Source organism: Ochotona curzoniae, unplaced genomic scaffold (assembly GCF_017591425.1).
Source record: "Ochotona curzoniae isolate NIBS_2020 unplaced genomic scaffold, NIBS_Ocur_1.0 scaffold_1852, whole genome shotgun sequence".
NCBI classification, from domain to species: Eukaryota; Metazoa; Chordata; class Mammalia; order Lagomorpha; family Ochotonidae; genus Ochotona; species Ochotona curzoniae.
This window is the reverse complement of record NW_024467087.1, coordinates 1,230,079-1,252,312: the sequence shown is the minus strand read 5'-3', so window position 1 is coordinate 1,252,312 and position 22,234 is coordinate 1,230,079. Positions and strand designations below refer to the sequence as shown.

At 49.1% G+C, this 22,234-nt stretch overlaps 1 protein-coding gene across 10 annotated transcripts in view; it reads right to left on the bottom strand.

The window, feature by feature from the left end:
* Window positions 1-20,024, bottom strand: part of CD99L2 (CD99 molecule like 2) — an 84,225-nt gene extending 64,201 nt beyond the window's left edge. For all 10 annotated transcript variants that reach the window (XM_041000143.1, XM_041000141.1, XM_041000142.1 and 7 more), the window contains exon 1: window positions 19,871-20,024. In XM_041000143.1, coding sequence (XP_040856077.1) covers window positions 19,871-19,937 — 67 coding nt within the window. In that variant the 5' untranslated portion in view covers window positions 19,938-20,024. The remainder of the gene's footprint in view (window positions 1-19,870) is intronic.
* Window positions 20,025-22,234: the final 2,210 nt, after the last annotated feature.

Below are 22,234 nucleotides of genomic sequence, written 5' to 3'. Positions count from 1 at the left end.
ACTCGTGTTGTCCTGGACAGTAATCCTTACAGCCCCAGCTCTATCTGGCTTACCTGAACGAGGAAGGATTGTCCCATAGGCCCTTCCCCTTGGCAACCCCATGTGCACATGTGATAACAGCAGTAATGAGTTGACATTCATCAAGCACTAAATATCATATTCCCTCCTAAACCCCCATGCTCCAGCTATCCTGGAAATAAAAATCATTACCATTAACCCAATACTATATACAAATAATGCTTAATGAATTATAAACAAATAATGTTTATGTCAGTGTTGTGGCATAGCATGTAATGCCACTGCCTGCAACACCAGCATCCCATAAGGGCACCAGTTCAAGTCCCAGCTGCTAAGACCTGGAAGAAGCTTCTGGCTTTGACCTGGCTCAGTCCTGATGGTTGCAGCCTTCTGGGAGAATGAACTAGTAGATGGAAGTTCTGTCTCTTCCCTCTGTAACCCTGAGTTTCAAATAAGTCTCACCAAAAAAAAAGTAGGTATATTAACAAAGACCTGTAGTCAATCTAAATATTCATCCAAATTTATATTTAAGACTAATATTAATTACATTAGAAAATGTTTGTGTAGGGGTGGGTGTTGTGACGTAGTGAGTTAAACACCAACTTGAGATGCCCAGCATCCCATATGGGGTCTGTTTCAAGTCCCAGTTGCTCCACTTCTGATCCAGCTCCCTGCTGATACACCTGGGAAAGCACTGAAAGACAGCTCAAGTGCTTGGGTCCCTGCACCCACAAGAGATCCATAGGAAGCACCTGACCTCACCCTGACCATTGTGGCATTTAAATGCATGAACCAGTGGAATATCTCCTCCTTATTGCTCTCTCTGTATTCATACCTTTCAAATACATCAATCTTCTAAAATAGAAAAACAAAATTTGTGGAAATGCATATTAAGAATTATGCATGAATGTCAATTTTCTGTACCAAAACATACTTGCATTCTATTTCCATCTTCCATGAGACTTCAGGAGTTTCCTTATAGTCATGTTATTTACTAACAAGGGAGCATCCTGGGAGCTATGTTTCAATGTTGTGTGAACATCACTGAGTGCACTCACAGACTAAGGACAGCTACATCACCAGGTGTGGTTTAAAAAATATTGGGGAAAAAAAAGTCCCTCTTGTATCTGCTGCTTCACTTTGCCAATGTTGCAGTGGCCAGGCCGGAGCAGGAGCTGCACTGGGCTCTCCTACATGTAGGACCCAAGCACTTGCAGGATCATTCACTGCTTTCCCCGGTGCGTTAGCAAGGAGCCTGATCAGAAATGGAATGGCAAGGACTGAAGCTAGTACTCATATGAGATGCTGGCATGACAGGCAGTGGCTTAACGCACTGTACCCAAACACCAGTTCCTAGGTGATTTAAAGATTTATTTTTTATTGCAAAACTGATTTTACACAGAGAGGAGAGACAGAGAGGAAGATCTTCTGTCTGATGATTCACTGCCCAAGTACCGCAACAGCTAGTACTGTGCCAATCCAAAGCCAGGAACCTCTTCCAGGTCTCCCACATGGGTGCAAGGTCCCAAGGCTTTGGGCCGTGATCGACTGCCTTGCCAGGATGGGAAGTGAAACTGCCGGAATTAGAACTGGCACCCATATGGGATCCCGGAGTGTTCAAGGTGAGGACTTTAGCTTCTAGGCCACCACACCAGGCGCTGTGATTTAATCTTATGGTAACAATTATTACACAGTCCACTGTCAACCAAAATGTCATTGTGCAGTGCAAAACTTCATTTTCCTTTTTTATTTGAAAGGCAGAGTTGCAGAGAGGAGAGAGAGAGAGAGAGAGAGAGAGAGAGAGAGATCTTCCACCCCCCACTGGTTCACTCCCCTAATGACCTCAACAGTCAGAGCAGTGCCAGGCCGAAATCAGGAGCTTCCTCTGGGTCTCCCACATGGGTGTAGGGTTCCAAAAACTTGAGCCATGCTCTGTTGCTTTCCTAGGCCTTACGGCTAGGGAGCTGGATCAGATGTGGAACAAATGGAATTTGAACTGGCACCTCAGATGGAAGCTTAGCTTGCTATGCCACTGCATGCATGACTGTTTGAATGCTAGTGGGCAGCACACAACCTCAACAATACTCCAAACACACAATAAAATAAAAGCAATCTGAAAACCAGTGGAAAGAGAAAACACAAGTAAAAGAGGCAAATATTTAAGCAGACAAGTTGTCAAGAAATCAAAGTGGACTACCAAAGTATAAAAAGATAAACTCATTAGTAATCAGAAAAATACAAGTAAAAAACATGAAATTACAAATGCAGGGGTGGACACCATGACTTTGAAGGTTAAACCTCTGTCTGTGGTGCTGGCATGCCATATGAATGCCAGTTTGAGTCCCAGCTCTCCACTTCCAAACTAGGTGGCTTATGATCTGGAAAAGCAGTGGAGGATGGTCCAAGTCCTTGTGTCCCTGCACACACAGGGGAGACCTAGAAGAAGCTTCTGGTTCCCAGCTTCAGATTAGCACAGCTCCAGTCACTGCAGCAATTTGGGAAGTGGATGGAAGATTTTTTTCTCTCTTTCTAACTCTCTTTTAAATAATAATAAAAAGATCTTTAAAAGAATTCTCCTGGCAGCATTAGCGGAGATAGCACCAAACCAGTAACTACCCAAAAATATCTATGAGTAAGAGAATGGGCTTAAGAAATCCAAAATCTTATGCATTTAAACTTAGCAATGCAAATGAACAAACCACAGCTATACACAGCATGCCATCAACAGAACTGGCAGAAGACACAGAACAGATGATTAGTGTGTTTGTCTCCCCAAGGTTGACAGATAAACAGATAGAGATCATTATTTCGGGTGGAAGTATAAAACAAGAAAATGCCCACAGACAGGACAGCGGTGCCTTGCAGGGGCAGGGCAGACTCAGCAGCACAGGCATACACAGGTGTCTACTACGTAGATGTTGGGGGCCAATACAGGTATCCCTTTACACTTCATGAAACTACCTTCAGAGCACAGACAGGCTTCGATATCTGTGCTGCTGTAATCATGACAATGTTCACATTTTAATGCCAATCATGTGAAATACATGAAAGCACTTCAAAATACTTCATGGAAAATTTGAGCAAAAAGAAATTTACTTTGGTGCAAAGAAAAAAAAATCAAAATCCACATGTGGTTTTCCCTTAACCTGAACTTTCTATGAATTTTGTCAAAATCCCTCATGTTTTGGCATAGACTAAACACTGATTTTTAAGTTGTAATCCCTGCATTATAAGGTTTGTGTTTTCCTTAAGTTTACTACAAAACACTTATTATATAATTATGTGAATATTTGGTACTGTCAGAGCTTATAACTTTTAGCCTGGTGGAGGGTAAATAATTTTTATTATAGTTTTATGTGTATCTGTCCAATTACTAATGTGATTGATTGTCATTTCATATGTTTAGTGTCCAATTTGATTTCTTTTTAATGGACTGGGCAAGTCTTATTTGCCAATTGTTTTTCACTGGTTCTTAGTGAAAAAAGAATCACAGCATATTAAAACACACAAGGTCACTACCTAAAACTGAAACAAAAGATTGGATGAACATCTGTGAGAGTACACAAAAAACTAACCAGCTGAAGAGACGGTGATATTGCCAATCTCACCAGGAGGACCCCTAACCACGTGAAGCCCACCACGCCCCGCTGGAGTCAACTGACACCAATCCACACAGACTTCATACTGAGGCAGTGTGATGATGACAGAAAACCTGGGAGCCAAAGAATACTGAGAATCAGGAGTGTAATGACAGTGGCCAGTGCCATGACGCAGGTTAAGCCTCCAGCTGCAGCACCATCCTATATGAGCACTGCTTTGTGTTCCAACTGCCCCTCTCGTGATTCAGTTCCCTGCTTAGGATCTGAGAAAGCAGTGAAGGATGGCTCCAGTCTGGGCCCCGACTCCCAAGTGCAAGGCTTGGAAGAAGCTCCTGGCTCCTGACTTAGAACCTGCCCAAGTCCAGCTATTTGTGGAATGTACCAGCAGATGGAAGATCCCTGTCTCTCCTTCTCTCTGCAAAATCTGCTTTTTGAATGAAAAAAAAAATAGATCTTTAAAGAGCACAATTACTAAGAACATAGCTTTCTCTATAGCAGCAGTTCTCAGCAAGGGTGACTCTGCTTCCCAGAGGACATTTGGAAATCTCTAGAATCATGTTGGGTTAGCAGGACTGGGAAGGAGGGGGCTGCTGCCATTGATTGGGAGGGGTCAGAGATGCTGCTAAACTCACTGGAGTGCACAGGGCACCCCCTCACATCATCTACTGTTGGACCATCTAGTCCAAATGCCAACGGTGCCATGGTTGTGAAACTCTGCTCAATAGCCCAAATAAAGAAAGTACTCAACCCTCAGTGACTCTTCGCTAAGGCACAGAAGGACAAAGCTCCATGCTGCCCCATCCTGATAGATTGACCCAAACCTTTTGAGACCCAGAGTCAGCAAATTCCTTGAAGGGAGCAGCATACCACTATGTCCATATTCCCTATACAAAAATTCTGAGCAACTAAATCCAGCCACGTTCATAGAACAGCATTGTTCAACTCACCCTCTGAACCAGCCAGCCCACCTCCCTCATTGAAAAGAGTCCATCAGGTGGCAATAGCAGCTTGGCAATAAGAGAAGGGGCAGAAAACGAAGGGGCAAGCATGAGGCTAAGATGCTTGCCAGTGCAGCAAAAACATACCAAGGCCAGCAATATTGAATAAGCAAGTTAAACTCCCACCTGCAGCACAGGCATCCACAAGCAACGGCTTAAGTCCCAGAGTCTCTACTTCCCATACAGCCAGGAAGGCAGTGGAAGATGGTGCAAATACTTGGGTCCCAGTCACCCCCATGGGAGACCCAGATGAAACTCCTGGCTTCAGCCTGGATCAGCTCCGGTTCTTGAGCCATCTGAGCGTTGAACCAACAGATGGGATATCTCTTAAATCTGCCTTCCAAATAAATAAATCTATTTTTAAGAAATAACATGTTTCTGCATAAGGCAGCTCTTCATTACTACAATAAAACATTTGTAGAAATCTATAAAGGAAAACAGGTCATGTTCGGTTCCTGAGTCTGGAGGTACAAGGTTCAGGGGCTTCAACTTGCAGTATCCTTTCTTGGGTCCTGTGTAAGCTTTTCATCACTATAATGAAAAGCTTAAACTGCTCAGAAAGTTTAATTTGGATTGCATTTTGAAGGATCACAGTACCAGGTGAGATCATCAGCTCAGGCAAAAAAAAAAAAAAAAAAAAAAAAAAAAAAAAAAAACCAAAAAAAACAAAACAAACAAAAAAAAACACACACTTGGTGTGCCAGAAAGTTCAGAGAATGAGTACTTCCATCTTTTGCTTTGTTTTCCAGATTGCCACAGCAGCCAGGCAAAAGCTAGAAGGCTGTCTCCCCCACAGCTGGGCAGAGAGAAGCTAGGCTGAACCCTGGCTCATTCAAGACAACTGCTTTCTGACATTAAGCTCCAAACCATAGCAGGTCCCACAGCAGAGTAGATCACCACACATCAAAAGACAGTAAGCATGTCTGTGTGTAGCAGCATGCCTTCTCCCTGCTTAAAGCAACACCAGGACTCAGTCACAGGGGGCTCCACGCCAAAGACATTATAATCACATCCCAAAGGCTCCACTGTAAAACACCATAACCAGACTAAATTTCAATCCTCCCAGTACCATTAAGGCTTTGGATACTGAACTGCTACTTGAGTTCAAGGATCCAAACCATGTTCAAGATGTAGTCATCCATGATGATAATTACTTCATAAAGAACCAAAGATGCTGGCATCAGTGAGCTATAAGAAATCACTACCGGGCCCGGCAGCGGCGTGACCTAGCGGCTAAAGTCCTCGCCTTGAACGTGCCAGGATACCATATGGGCGCCAGTTCTAATCCCAGTAGCTCCACTTCCCATCCAACTCTCTGCCTGTGGCCTGGGAAAGCAGTCGAGGACAGCCCAAAGCTTTGGAACCCTGCACACGTGTGGGAGACCCGGAAGAAGTTCCTGGATCCTGGCTTCAGATCGGCATAGCATCGGCCGTTGCACTCACTTGGGGAGTGAATCATCGGACAGAAGATCTTCCCCTCTGTCTCTCCTCCTCTCTGTATATCTGACTTTATAATAAATAAATAAATCTTTAAAAAAAAAAAAAAAGAAAAGAAATCACTACCAACTGAAAGAACTATGGAAGGTTCTGGAGAACAGGAAGCTTTTCAGCTGCACCTTGAGATCAAGTGGAATTATGTGGCAGCCTAAATATGGCTCACAAGTCTGATACTTTTTGACAGGATTATATATTCTCGCCTTGAATCTGAACTATCTTTATGTGACCTGTAACCTATAGGATTGCAGTCAGAAGCTAGGTAATCAAAGACCAAATAGTAGGCATATACCCCAAAGAATTGGGAGAGAAAACAAAAACAAAATGCCACGTCAAAAGACTCCACTAGAATGTTCACAACAGCCAAAGAATGACAACGATCCGAGGGCCAGCCACTGACGCCTGAAAGGGCCATGGCAATGCGGTCTAGTCAGAATATTACCCAACCATAGGACTGAATCTACAACTGATTGACACACAGCATGGGTACATACAGAACACATGCTGTAAGTGTGCCTGGCTCCTTGCAAATACTGTAAGATTCCACTTCACTGCATTGTTCAGGAAGGCAAATCTGTACCGAAAATGGAGGAGAGACTGCCCGAAAGGGAAAGAGAAAGGGAGGGAGCGACTGCTAACAGATTAAAAGCATTTTTGGGGGTGATGGAAACCTGGAAACTGATGGTTGTTAAGAGTCACACAGCATCATGAGAATATTTAATGCCTTTGAATTCTATACTTTAACACGGCTGAAAGTACATTTCACCTGTATTTTATGTCTTAAAAGTCAAGAAAGGGAGAGACATGCGCCTTGTGATTGTCCACTGAAATACTCACTCTTGCTTAGAACTCCTGTTAAACAGAAAACTCCTTATACCAATTAAACAGAATCTGAGCAACTAATCTGCCTATTGTTAGGGAGGAAAGCGGACATCAACCTAGGGATGTGAATGAGGCCAAAGGGTAAACCAGAAGTTTAAACTAGCAGCCTTAGAAGCATGTCCAGCATTTGTATACAGAGCCGGGTCCTGATAACGTAGTAGGTGGTCCCAGCCTTCTCCACCCCAACCCTGCTGTCCAGTGCACTGAGAACACTGTGTAAAGAAACTTAACGAGGAACTTTACAGCTACAACACCTACAAAGCCCTTTATCCAGCAACATCCCCAAAGAACAGGATGAAGGAAAGACAAATTCGGGGAGAGGGGATGGTAAGGAGGTCCCCACTTCCTCCTATAAATCCCAGTCTGACTGTAGACTAGGCCTCAGTTTCTTCGGACAAGTTACCTGCCTGGTTGGTCAGATACACAATCTCATTAAATTTTGCCAAGTTTGCATACTGCCACTGTGTCACATATGAAATTCTCTTCCTACAGGTGGACAAGGACCTGTATTCTGGCCATCTCCAATGACAATATCAAGCAGCTCTCAAAATCCAGAGTAGGTTCTGAGAAAGTGATCACACAGCACCTGAATAAAAATGCAAGGAAGACAGGAACCATCACTGGCTACCACTAAGCAAGTTAGTTGTTCACAGACTGATCAGTTACTGGGACCTTGGGCAGCCAGTAAAGGCTCAGTTACAATTAATTCTACCTTGGTTTGGCCTGTTGAGCTCAGTGCAGGTGTTCATTCCAAATCCATGACCTCTGAGTTGTTATTTAACAGCCCCAGGGGGCTATGTGAAAAGTTCCAATACAGTTACCATTCGATAAGAAGCCGAAACTACAGATAGTCCCTTTATGGGTGTGTTCCAGCAGACAGCCAGAGCTGAGCCCATCCTCCAGGGCATAAGTGGAAAAATTACCCAGATGATTGTCGTTCCTGTCATGTGCTTTTTCCTAGCTGAGGCCCTGAACAGGGGAGCCGAGCCATCACTGCTGCATTCCTCTGAACTCCCAACCAATGGAAGTTGTGTTAGCAAGTAGTGGTTTTAAGGTCCCACACAGGCTGGGATTCATGATGTGGTAACAGGAACAGCTTCTGATGGGGGGCCAAGAGAACACAGACTGCATTGCAGCCATGAGGGAAACCACGTGCCTCTTCCAAGACACACACACGTGAGCCTCATGCAGCACCAGGGTCAACAACATGTGAGCCAAGCACCAGCAGGCATATCCCGAGCCATGGGCCAGATGCCTGCTACCTGTCCCTCAGACCACCCTCCCCAGGCCACTGCCAACTCTCCTTGCCCTCTGATTCCTGTTTGAGCTAAATCCACATGTTCCCTGACCAGCTATTTTTGTCCCCACAGTGCCCTCAGGTCAAAAGAAAATTGCAGTTGCACCACATCAGGCTAGCCCAATTAGCAGTAAGAATTTCAAAATGGGAAACCGAGTCATGGGGCTGTGTCCTGGCAGTGGCGAGCTCTGCACTGCAGCCCTGTGTCCTGCACAGGATCACCCTGGCCTCGGAGGAGGATCCCATTCACTGCCACCTAGCCACACCATCTAGGTGTTTGTAACCTATCCTGTTCAACAGATGTTCACAGAACTTGGGTCCCGTCTCTGTAGGACTCAACTACCACAGTTTTCAGAGCTCATTTGAAAGCTGCAAGGTCCTCTGACATCAGAAGCCCTCAATATAAAAATTAAAGCAGAAAGCAGGCCGTGTAGCATAGCAAGCTAATCTTCTACCTGAGGCACCTGTACCCCATGTGGACAGTAGTTCAAGTCCCGTCTATTCCACTTGCAATCCAGCTGCCTGCTAATGGCAAGAGAAAGCAGTGGGGGTGGGTGGGTCAAGTTCTTGGGACCCTGTGCCCATGTAGAAGACAAGGAAGAAGCTCCTGGCTTCAGACTGGCCCAGCTTTGGTCATTGTGGCCACTGTGGCCATTTGGGGAGTGAACCAGCAGATGAAAAATCTCTCTCTGCTTCTAAGTCTTTCAAAAATGAAATAGAATCTTTAAATATGGGGAATTGCCCCCTGGATCTTGGCCTGCTGCCTGGTGGGTGTGGCTCACTGCTTACCTGCCATGACCCAAGGCACAGCTTCTAGCCCTACATGTGGAATGTGACCTCCGACGTGATTAGAAGGTTAAGGGGAATAAAAGTGGCACATGACCTCTGATAGGACTAGAAGCTCAAGGGAGATAGATGAGCCTTGTAGCCAATTACAGAGTCTTTGGTGGGCAGGGGGACTGCCAGAAGATGCCTTCTCCTTGTGGGTCAGGCGCCATGGCCTAGTGGCTAAAGTCCTTGCCTTGAACACACCAGGATCCCATATGTGCATTAGTTCTTATCCCGGCGGCCCCTCTTCCCATCCAGCTCCCTGCTTGTGGCCTGAAAAAGCAGTGGAGGACGGCCCAAAGCCTTGGGACCCTGCACCTGCACTGGAGACCCAGAAGAGCTCCTGGCTCCTGGCTTCAGATCGACACAGCACTGGCCACTGTGGTCACTTGGGGAGTGAATCATCAGATGGAAGATATTTCTGTCTCTCTATATCTGACATTGCAATAAAAATCAATCTTTAAAAAAAAAAAACCCTCATAACTTGTGCATAATAAAGAGGACATTCCTCACCAGCTTATCTCAGGTGGTTCTTCCCAGAACACCACAGCCTCACAGTGACCTCGGGGCCTGCTGCCAGGTTTAAACCCCGAGATTTAAAAAATTCAAAAGTTTATATTCTCCTCAATTAAAAAAGTAAACAATAAAAGCAAACTTCAGAACTAGCAAAAGAGGCTGGTACTGTGGCTTAGCAGTTCAAGGTGCTGCCTGCAACACCTTCAAATCCAGGCTGCTCCACTTACAATCCAGTAGCAGAGGACAGCCCAGATGCTTGGGGCCCTGCACCCACATGGGGGACCTGGAACGAGCTCCTGGCTTCAGTTAAGCCTAGCCCTGGCTGGTGCGGCCATTTGAGAAGTAATCAACAAATGAAGATCTCTCCCCATCTCTCTCTCTCTAACCCTTTCAGATAAAGTGAACTGTAGTTTAAAACAAAAACCTGGTGAAAGCTGACGCGGGGGGCGGGGGTGGCGGAGGTGGTGACAGGTGTACAGATTACTCACCTGACCCTGTAACTCCACTCACCCTGGGAGAGAGGGAATCGGCACAATGAGCTGATGCCACATCCCTGGTGTGGCCAGTAAGAAGGTGAACAAACACATGCCTCAAAGGGACAGGCTTGGCTGGACAGACCAGAAAGCCCTGTCTGCTGGCACATGACTTGCTTGCATCATGGACGGCCCTTAGGGCTGGGGAAGCTAAACAGAAAATTCCAGAGGTAGCCAGTGGCTGCCACACTCCAAAGCAGAGATGCATGTTCCAACTCCTTGGGAAGTAATTTTGAGTCAAACTGGAGCAACAAAAATACAGTTGCCATCCCCACTCCACCGCCACTACAACCGCTCAGAGAGGCTTCTGGGTAGTGGCTACTGCAGCCCAAGATTCAGCATATCTTAAAATCCTCAACTTCAGGGCATGTACCATGTTATAGCTAGCCAATCTCTGCCTGCGGCACTAGCATCCCATATGAGCGCCAGTTCAATTCCTGACTCCTGACTGCTCCACTTCCAATCCTACTCCCTACTTATTGCCTGGGAAAGCAGTGAAGGATGGCACAAGTCCTTGTTTTCCTGTACCCACGTGAGGGACCTGGAAGAAACTAGTGAACTGGAGTGAACTAGTTGGTGAAAGAGCTCTCTATTGCTTCTACTCTATATGTAACTCTGCCTTTAAAAAAAAAAAACGTGAACTTGGAACATAGCAGGAAGTGGTAAGAAGTGCAGCAGTGTCAGGAAGCATCACAAAACAATTCTTCAAAGAAAGAAGAGGATGCTAACATCTGACAGCTAGCTTCTGTCCTTATTTTGGCTCTAGCAAAACACAACACATTCAATGGCTTATCAGAACACACGTCTCTTACCTAACAGCTTTAGAGGTCAGAAATCCAAACCGGGCTGGCATCTAGCTGTTGTAGGGCTATGTCCCTCTGGAAATTTTACCGGAAACCATTCTGCAGTCTTTTCCAGCTTCTAGAGGCTACCCGCCGAAAGCCAGAAATAGCTGGTGGCACGCCTCACCCCCAACCCCAGGGGCTCTAACGCAGCCCCAGCAGGCCTCAGCCACATTTAAAGACCTCAAGTGATTGCTTTGGGCCCACCTGCATAATCCAGGCCTTGGGGATTTAAAGGTCTTAGCAACCTTCCTTCCCTTGCTACCTCTCTGGATTTCCCCTTTGTCTTTCACCCTAATGAATCACACCTTGAGTATAGTTGGGGCCTTTTATCATCCTCCATTGGGAACACCTACAGGAAAGACCCACACCTGTGTGTTCCGGACAGGTGTTACAGTAACTTTAAACATTTATAGGCCAGTCTCGGGGAGGGGCCACATTTACGTTGGGGGATGGGAACTTCTTGAACCTTCCTCCTTGGCACCCAAGACTAATAGAGAAAGTGCTAAAAATCATATAGCAGGAAAATAAGCCCTGCACACTGCCATAAAACGAGGCCAGGCCAGGAGAGCATGCGCGTCTGCTCACAGAGCCAAAGCCAGCTCCTCCCCCACCCTCCCCTCAGAGCATCCCAATTGGCAAGTGTCATCTCCACCCAGGCCATGCTGCACCCAGCCTCGGGGCTCTGGAGGCTGACTCTTGACAGTGAGGGGGGGGTGGATTAAAATGAACCTAAGCGTTTTAGTTTCCTGGTGGACAACATGCTTGAAGGGATGAGAATGTGGCCTCTGACAGGAAGGAAAGAGCAGAAAACCAAAGCAGAGGAGACTGCCACTGATGTGGGAGACCTGGATCGTGCTTTTGGCTTCTGGCTTTAGCCACAACCACTGCATGCATTTAAAGAATGAACCCTAGATGGAAATAACTGTCATCGTTCTCTCTCCCTCTCAAATTAAAAAGAGAGAGAAAGAGAAGAGAAGAAAGACTCCTCAGACCATCTGCCTATCTACCAGTACTGATGATGACCCTGGAACCAGCCTCTCCTCCATGCCTCCCCAACCTTATCCCCAAGATGCTATCGCCCTATGGGCCACTGGCAGGTAGGGTTCAAAGCTCAGGGCCAACCCTGAGGGTCTTCTGCAGGCCACCGTCTACACCCAGCATCCCAGCCCAGCACGCAGGCTGCTCTGCCTTGTAGTTCTGTGCTGCCAAACCCAAGCCCAATTGAACATTACATGCCACCGCTTTACATCTGTGTTCTGTTAGGTCAACACTGGGAGCTTATTTAAAAGCAGATTTCATCTATATTTATCTATCGAACTTATTCAGTTTACATCACCTGCTGGTGAATCCGAACACCAGAACAGAGTGTGGGTCAGGCCAGGTTCGGTGGCAACACATACCAGTGCACATTACAGCTGGGATTGGGAGTCTGCTGGGCAGGGCTAGACTGTAACCCTCACCAGCATCAGCTGGATTTGGGCCGGGCTGGGCCCGGTCAGGCTACAGCACCCACTGGCAAATGTCGAGGTGAGGGGGAGGTGCCATGCCAGACTGGGCCGCAGCACCCAATCAGCACACGTGTGAACCAAGGAGGGTGGGTAGGGGGAATCTGTAGGGCTCCCTGATGAACTGCCACTCTCACTGGAAAACAAGAGTTGGGATGGGGGCAGACCAGACCATGCAGGGCTACAACACCTGTGGACCTCATATGAGCTAGATCAGGGAAAAGCCAGGCTGGGCTGACTGTTCCAACTGCTGCAAACCAAAATTAGAATGGGTGAGGTTTGGGTGGGCTTTGCCACAGCGTCAACTGACAGAGGCTGGCACTGGGGGGCTAATTCTGTCAAGTTAAACTGCAGAACCCTCTGAAGAGTGCATAATCTGGGAGTGGGAGTGGCCTGGGAGGGAAATAGTGGGCTCCGCCCTCTTGGGTTACCACTCCTACTGGAGAACATGAAAACCATGACAGGGGATGGGGTGGCTAGATAGAAAGGCAACCAACAACATCTGTGTGGGCTGGATAGTGGAGCTGGTTAGATAGAACTAGGCTTCAATGCCCATCGACATGAATGAGAATTGAATGGGATGTGGGACAGACTGGACTAGTCTGCTATACATACTGGCAAGCACAGGAACCAGGGCAGGGGGCGGGCCTGGCGGGAGTTATTGTGGGTCACTCTGACTAGGCTGCAACTCCCAATGGTTTGTGTGAGGGCTGAGTGTGTGCTGGGTAGAATTAGGCTGGACTGCAACACCCATTGGTTCACGTGGAAGACAGGGCTGGAAACAGAACCGACCCAGTAACTGCAACCACCAGCATAAGCTGATTGGGGCTGATGGACTGTGCCAGACACTGTACTGTCAAGCACACACAAGAATCAGGTCTGGGGGGCCCGGCAGCGGCATGGCGTAGCGGCTAAAGTCCTCGCCTTGAATGTGCCAGGATCCCATATGGGTGCCGGTTCTAATCCCGGTGGCTCCATTTCCCATCCAGCTCCCTGTTTGTGGCCTGGGAAAGCAGTCGAGAACGGGCCAAAGCTTTGGGACTCTGCACCCATGTGGGAGACCCAGAAGAAGTTCCTGGATTCTGGCTTCGGATCGGCATAGAATCGGCCGTTGCGCTCACTTGGGGAGTGAATCATCAGACGGAAGATATCTTCCTCTCTGTCTCTCCTCTCTGTATATCTGACTTTATAATAAAAATAAATAAATCTTAAAAAAAAAAAAAGAATCAGGTCTGGGATCACCTCAGACGACGTTTCTTTGGGGGAATCCCCCCAATCAAACTGCTGATCTCAGAACCCCAATCATGAGAAGTGCAGGTTCCATGGTCCGACATGGAGTGCAAGTGTCAAAGCTGAGCTTCCTCAGAGGCTCAGACGGAGCAGTGGACAGCATATATCCAGATGCACGTGGAGGACATAGCAGTCCATCGGAACCTGCAGAGGACACCTGGTACCACAACAGAGGATGGAGGACAGAACAAATGGATGAACTACCCCAGACAAGTGTTGGCAGTGAAAATCTTGGCAAATGAAGATTCTAAGGTGAACTGTGTCAGGCAGTGGATTCTGGAGAGATTTCATCGTGCTTGGAATGGCGAGATTGGCAGCAATTCAGACCTGTTGAACTATCAAAACCACTTGAGCAGGACCCTCAGAGCATGCCCCACATCAGGGACCTGGGATGGGAGGGAGGCTGGGTGAGGTTTCTTGCTTTATCTTTCTCCATAGAAACAGAAATAATAGTAGTACTAGTAGTAATAATGTGGAAACAATAGCCTTACCCACTTTCCTGTAGCCCTTGACTCTTTGTGCCCTAATAAAGTATGTAAAGATGATCAAAATAAAATAATTACAAAAAGATGTACTTATTATTTGAAAGGCTGAGTAACAAAGAAAGATCAGCAATCCTCTTGTTCAGTCCTCAAATGCCTCAATGGGAAAGGCTGGGAGAGCTGCAGCCAGGAGTCTGGAGATTCAGGAGGATCTCCCAAGCGCGTGCAGGTGCCCAAGAACTTGAGCCATTTTCACTGCTTTCTCAGGCCACATTACCAGGGACCTGGATCAAAAGCGGAAAACTTGGGACTCAAACTGGCATCCTGATGGGATGTTGGCTTAGCAGGCAAGTGGCTTAACCACTTTTGCCACAGTGCCAGCCCCAACTTCACCCTTTTAAAATGTAAAATTTGTGTGTGTGTGTTTTGAACATTCACAACGCTGTACAACCATCACTTGTATCTAGTTGCCGAACACTTTTGTTACTCCATCAAAGTCCCTTCCATTAAGCAGTCACTCCCTCAGCCCTCTCATCCAGTCCCTGGCAACCACATTTCTATCTATAGATTTGCCAATTCTGGACGTTTCATAGAAATTATTCTTTTGGGAGCTGGCTCCATGGCATAGCAGGCTAATCCTCTACTTACAGCTGCAGCATTCCATATGAGCACTGGTTCATATTCTGGGCTCTCCACTTCCCATCCAGCTTGCTGCTGTGGTCTGGAAAAGTAACAGAGGACAGCCCAAAGACTTGGAACCCTGTACCCACATTGGGTGACCTGGAAGAAGCTTCTGGCTCCTGGTTTCAAATTAGCTAGCTCTGACCATTTGCAGCCATTTGGGGAGTGAACCAGCAGATGGAAAATCTCCCTATCTCTTCTTCTCTCTATAGCTCTGCCTTTGCAATAAAAATAAAAATCTTCTCAAGACAGAGGTTACGCCTTCGAGGTGTGCATGTTAATTTTTATTTGATATGGCTTGGGAAGTCTCAGATATTACATGTGGCAATCACTAGCACAGAGCCTAAGTACTTCATGTGTTTCTACTCATTTAAGCCTAATGACAACCCAAGAGACCCACAGTGCTATCTCCATTTTACAGAAAGGAAAACTGAGGTGCAGAAGAGGTAATTGTCAAGAGTCACAGTAGCACTAATTAGGCTTGTTCTCATGCCTGCCCACTCCAACTCTCAGCTGGGGCTGTCACTGAGGGGGCAAGCACTTGGCAGCTTGCAAACCTGCTCATCCCACTTCTGGCCACTTGCCACACGTCCCTGGTCAGTCTGACCTTGGAAAGGCCCAGCGTTCATGACCCCTGCTTCCGTTAGTTGTTCAACTCCAGTTCTGCTTACTAACTAGGTGTGACGCCTCATAAATTCTCCCATCCAAGTACTAAGCAGGCCCGACCCTACTTAGCTTCTGAGATCAAACGAGATCGGGTGCGTTCAGGGTGGTATGACTGTAGATGCCTCATAAATTCTTACACTGCTCTGGATCTCATGTTTCTCTCTCTGAGCAATGGGTTGGCATCCAGCTGCCCTGCAGGGCTGTGTCTGAGTGCCACTATGGACATCTGCAGAAGGGATGGGCCCTGCTGCCACTCCCTGGTTCTGCTATGAAGGGCAGAATGCAAGGCACCAAGGGCCTGGCACGTGCAGGCAATCAGCAGCAGACCCTTCACAAGACCCATGCTCCATCCCCATACACATTCCCCACGCCTGTAGGTACTACCAGGTGCCATCTGTCCTCACAGGGATTTTCAGAATCAGACCAGTAGGCCTTGCACTTCCAGCAAGAATGAGTTGTTTCCCAGCTTTGGAACCCCTGGAGCCTCAAGCCTGTCACTACTAAGCTATCCCTACTGCCTACGCCTTGGGGATATTGCACCGACCATGCTCCCATTCCCTGCTGTGTGCTTTCAGAAGCTGTGGAACTTCAGCAAGCACACTGCACATGGAGGAACAGGACCAAGAACAATGTGGCTCACAGGCAAGACCAACTCAAAGCCCCACAACCCCAGGCTTCTGCAGGGCCCTTCTGCTTCCTTCAACTCCCACCACAGAGAAGGCTGCCAATGCAAAGATTTTTCTGTTAGCCCATTTTGCACAAAAGATCCAGAAACCTGGAAATCCAGGCCACTGCAGCTTCAGATTTTTTTTTTAAGATTTATTTATTGATTTCAAACACGTGGTCTCCCAGGTGGGTAGCAGGGATCCAAGAACCAAGGCCATCTTCTGTTGCTTATGCAGGCAGCACAGTAACAGGAGACTGGATTGAAGTGGAGCAGTGGTGCACAAACTGGCACACATATGGGATGCCAGTATTACAGGAGGCAGCTTATCTCACTGTGCCACAATGCCAATGCCCAGAGTTCTTAATTTAAAGAAAGAGAGATGACAAGGTAACAATTTCATCTGCCTGGAATCCTGGCTCTGTTGTCAGCATTGTTGTTTCATCTGAAAGGCAGGGAGAACACCTAGCCTACCAAAGTATAGAAACAGGCAGCAAGCTCTGTGAGGTGCCTTGCACACAGTTAGCCCTCAGCGGCTAGGAGCTGCTGGCAAGGGTACACACTGCAGAATGATACAGGCCTGCTCCCCTGGAGACACCTTGGGAAGCTGCCAGCCACTAAATGGATGACCAAACTGGGGCTCGGGAAACTCATTTTCCCACAACTGCATGGCACAGTGGGCAGCCTCCAGGTGGAAAGGCTTTATGCCTACAGCTTAAAGGCAGTGACTGTGGTCACTCAAGCCCGGGATCAAACCTAGCTGCTCATTAACCCCCATGTAACTTGAAGCATGTCAGGATACATCAGGCAGGATAGCTGGGGCAGCAGAGGCCCGTGGGAGCCTGCTGAGAAGAGGCTCCAGGAAAGAGGAGGAGGGGGGCCTCTTGCCCAGAGCGCACTCTTGTCCCAGGGAGTCCTTGGATGTGCATTCATGCTCTGCTTGATGATAGGCGAACATCTGTGCTCTGTCTAGTCAACCAAGGACAGACAGCGCTCCTTATCTACTCCCAACTTCAATAATGCTTGGACCAAGTCATCTTGTTAGCCTTTTTGAACGCTCGGCTCTCAGACATGATCTAATTCTGACTTGTGTCTGAACAGTTGTTTTACTAAGTATATGAGAACGGGAACCCTGGAAATCAACTTTGTCAGTTGCCCAAGACAGCACTGTCCCCCCATTTCTTTTCAGTCACATCTCCTCCCCAGGAACTGCAAGGTAACCTTGCAGAAGCAGTTTAATTCATCTCCCTGTGCCTCTCTTTTTCTCATTTGTAAAATGGGCACACTGGTTTGCAGTCTCCTCCATCTCTCTCATTCCAGCTAGTGTAACTGGAAACAATGAAAATATCAGATGTGGGTCCACCATGATGGGTTAATAACTTAAATTCTCACCTGTCAAGCACTGGGTCCCATATGGGGACAGGTCCTGGTTGTTCCACTTCCCATCTATCTCCCTGCCTGTGACCTGGGAAACCTGTAGAGGACGGCTCAAAGCCCTGGGACCCTGCACCCACAAGAGCGAGCCAGAAGAAGCTCCTGGCTTCAGATCATCTCAGCTCTAGCCTTTATGGCTACTTGGGGAGTGAACCAGTGGATGGGAGATCTGTCTGTTTCTCTTCTCTGTAAATCTACTTTTCCAATAAAAAATAAATAAATCTTAAAAAAAAAAGAAAAGAAAATCTGAGATATGATCTTTGCTTTTAGTCAACAGCGACCAACTGACATCTCAAAAGAGTCAATGAGGAAAGCCCAGAAATGAACAGTTCTGAAGCTCTGGACCACGCACCCCAAGAGTACAGCGACACCATCTCTGTGCTCTTGCTCTGCTAGGGATGTGAGTACGGCTTTGTGCAGGGTGTCGCCCAATTCTTCACTCAGTAGTCATCTTGCTTATCAAGCCACCACTGCTATATCACAGGGTTTAAGTTCAAGTCACCCTTACACTGCCTGATAATGACCCCACAGCACAAGAATAAGGATGTAAAGCAGGCACAAGGCCATACAACACGGCAAGATGCTCACTTTGGAATAGAAAAAAAGTTTATGGAAAAGGAAATTAAAAGATTCTTATTTTTGGTGCCAACAAATTTTGAGATCTGTGCAGTTTTGCCATCATATGCCTTTTGCACAGGTTTTGAGAGGGTCTCTCACCTGTGGCAACACGGTAGGGCATAAAGCACACAGGAGTGAGTGCTGGGCACAGATCTGGGTATCAGCTCAAGGGCTGGGAACCCCGTAAAGTTGAGGGGGCACTGCTGCCTGCTGGTTTTCAGTAACGTCTGAGAGACGCAGTACCAGTGTTATTCTGAGACAAAGCCCAGCAACTCCTTGACTCCCACAACTTGCTCTGCTTTTCACAGCACAGACAATACATTACACAGCTTTGGATGTCCCTACTTGTTTCTGGCCCTAACCAGGACTTCGGCTTCCCAAGGTAAGAGTCTCAGTTTTGTTTACCTGGGCCTCATCATCAGTTGGCACAGCAGAGCCTGGCATCTTTGTACAATGTATTGACTGTGAAAGGCATTTTTTGCCTTATTTGTAGAACGGCCAGTCTTGCAGTGTTCCCTCCAGGGGACCCAAGTGGCAGCTTCAGTCTATCAGCAAGTTCTGGTGGCGCTGCGTCCCTGTCGTCAGGATGAGAGCACAATTCCGTGCTCAATTACAATGTTCTCCCTAAGCCCTTCTGAGGTGGAGATGGGATATTAATAAGTGTAACAAGAGTCTGTTGGTACCCGCCTTGAAGCCCCTATTTTTAACCACAGACTGCATTTATTCTAAGAGGATGATTCTGAAACTTGAATGTGGCTATGGTTCCCTGGGCGACCTAGTTATAATGCAGACTGACTTGCAGGTCGGGCCCAGGTTTGGGATTCCACGGTACACTTTCAGCTAGCTGCCAGGTGACACCTTCGTGGCTGAGCCCCGACCCACAGTTGGAGTCTCAGAAGGCTTAAGACACTTGCTGCCTTGATTCGGTGGAATTTCTTTCTTCTCTTCTTGGACAAACTACGAGCAAAAGCTCGCCAACTTGGCTGGCCACTAAAAGCAAACCCCTGCCCTTCCCCCATCCCCGCCCCAGGGAAGCGCATCTGTTAGAAGTGCAGGTGGCTATTCCCTGCCGCACCCGAAACCCCGTGGCAATGCGATGCGGACTACAGAGGGCAGCGATCTGCTCCAGACACTGTCCCTGTGCTGCTTCTGCAGATGGCCAGCAGTAAGTTTTGAAAGAGTTTGCCCGTCTCCAAGGTTTTCCCTAAGGTACAGTCCTGGGGACAGGCGTTTACACCCACAGACATCTGCCTGTTCACGATCGTAACAGACCCCAGTACCCACGCCGCTTCCTTCGCAGCACAGGAGGGGTCTCGTCTCTCCTCTCCTGGCACTCGGATCGCGCCAGGAATTAGCCGTTCGCGGGTTCTGCAATCCAATCCCGCGCCCCTTCGCTGGGCACAGCCGGTGCGCCAGCTGCCTCCGCAGACCCACCGCGAGGCGCGGAGGCCGGGCCGCTCATGCGCACAGCAACCCCGGGCCCACAGGGTGGGGACCCTGCACGGCCCCTCCCGCCTTACCTCTTTGGACCAGGGTGGCCAGGGAGAAAGCCAAGCAAGCGAGGAACGCGGAGCGCCAGGCCGCCATTGCTGGGGAGAGGCACGGGGCCCGAGGAGCGCGGCGCCAGAGCCTCGGAGGGGGAGAAGCGCGGGCAGGAGGAGCCCGGCCAGCGCCGCAGGGCCCCACCCGGACGCGGCCCGCCCCGGCGGGGAGGCGGGGCGGAAGGGGCGGGGCCGCGCCGCACGCGCACGCTCCGCCCGCCGCCCGCAGGCCCGGCCTGTCGCGGGGCCCGGCGCCGGGGAGCTGGGGAGGCGGCGCGCTGTCCACCAGCGTCCCCGACTCCTGCGTGTCCCTGTGGCCCTGGCGTCGCCCCGCTCACCGGCGAGCCCCGAAGGGGCGGCCTCGGGCGCTGCACCCCGCCGCTGGGCCTCACCGCGCGCCGCATGCCACAAACTCCGGAGACTCCAGAGAAGGGCCCTGTGCGCAGTGGCCGCGTCGGCCGACGGAGGCTGAAGCTTGGGGCGCCGGGGCCGGCGGGATGGGCTCGGGGCGCGGAGTCGAGGGCGGCAGGCTGCGGGGAGCCGCGGGGCAGCTGTCCGCACACAGGTTCCCACGTGCCCAGCGCTCGGCTAGCGTGCTGCACTCCTTTCCCGTGAATCCCCGCAAACGGAATCTGCTGAAAAAATCCGAATCCCGTACTGCCCACTACATGAAAATGCCTGTGGCAGCCTTGACGTGCCACTCGGAGGAGCCCCCACTGCAGGACAAAGAAAAGGCGCCACTGCTCTCCAGAGCGGCAGAGCGGTCGGCCAGCCAGCAGGCAGCACCCCGGCCATGCACCCCCTCGGCCCCGCGAGCGGAGCTGCCTCCACCCCCACCCCAGGGGGCTTTACGCGCGCCTCAAGCCGCCTGTAGCCGGGACCAGCGCGAGTGTTAAGGAAGGCTTTCCCAAACGCACAAGCGAAGTCTGTCCCGCGTGGCTGCCTTCCATTGTGAATGCAGGGCTGCCAGGGGCGCACAGCGTGTAAACGACAGAATTCTGCGTGCTCCTAGCTATGCTCTCTCCCAGGAGCTAAGCCCGAAGAGAAACAGGTGCTGTTATTAACAGCATCGTCTAGTCCTATGTACTATATGTTCCAAGCGTGTTCGCCTTCACGTCCTCAAAAGAACCTAGGCATTATCCCAGTGACTGGGGTGTCGGATCCAGTTCTAGACTGACAAACCGGGCAGGTGTTCTTTAGAAACCCTGGTAGGTCCATGGCCAAGGAGTTGGGAACTCACATCCTGGCTGGACTCCATCACATGGCACCAGGAGTCATGGAGATGGTGGGAAGCAGGCAGCCTGACTTCCCACCAGTGAGGAAAACACAGGGATCCTGGGTGATGGGGCTTCCCGTGCATTTGGCTGTGCCTGTGGACCTGTACATGCCCTGCTTTCCCACTCTGCTGCCCTGACCCATTGCCCCACTCTTGGTGGCCTTGGTGGTACCATCTATGCCAGGAGGGCACTAGATTTCACATCCTTAGGTGCCCTTCACACTGGTGTGAGTGACCCCTCACACACACACTGCTGCCTACACTTAGAGGGGAGGAAAGAACAGATTCTCTAGTGAGGCCATCTCAGACAGCTGTCATTGGACAAAGTGACACTCAGAGACACTCCACTTCCCCCAGGAAAGCCCCTGCCAGTGAAAGGTACAATAATACTATCTGCGGAGGGGCAATGCTGTTCCCCTGGGCGCGTGAGCGGCCTCCTAGACCTCCACCCACCCGCTGCCTCAGAAGCGGATGGCTGCCCCAGCCCTGACCGTGGCAGCAGAGATTTGTCAGCCCAGCTCACAGGGGCGCCTCCTAAGGACTCCAAGAGGTTAGAGGAGGATCTTTCAGCTGGAATCAGTGAGGCTCCGTTAGAGAACAACATGGCAGTGTGGAATGTGAACATTTTGGGGTCTGAAGGGACCCCTTTTGAAGATGGAACAATCAAGCTTAGGATAGGACTCACCGAAGAATATCCAAACAAGCCACCTGGACTTAGGTCTGTCTCTAAAATGCCCCCCCAAATACCTGTTGAGATGGGAGTGCGTGTCTGCACATAGTTCAGAACCGCAGGACTCCAGCTATGGTGTATCTACAGTTTTAGCATCCGTACGACGCAGACGGCCAAGCCGCTCAGCTCTGCCGGGAAAACAAGTGCGACTGTGAAAAGCGTGTTTCCACCACAGTGAAACAGCTGGCGTGATTGTCGACCCGACATGCAGCAAAAGCAGCAGCTAGCCATAATGGAAGAGAGTAGATTCATGAATTCGCAGCCTTTGCTGGGTGCTTTTCTTTAAAAGATTTATTAAATTCATTTTTATTGGAAAGTCAGAAATAGAGAGCAGGAG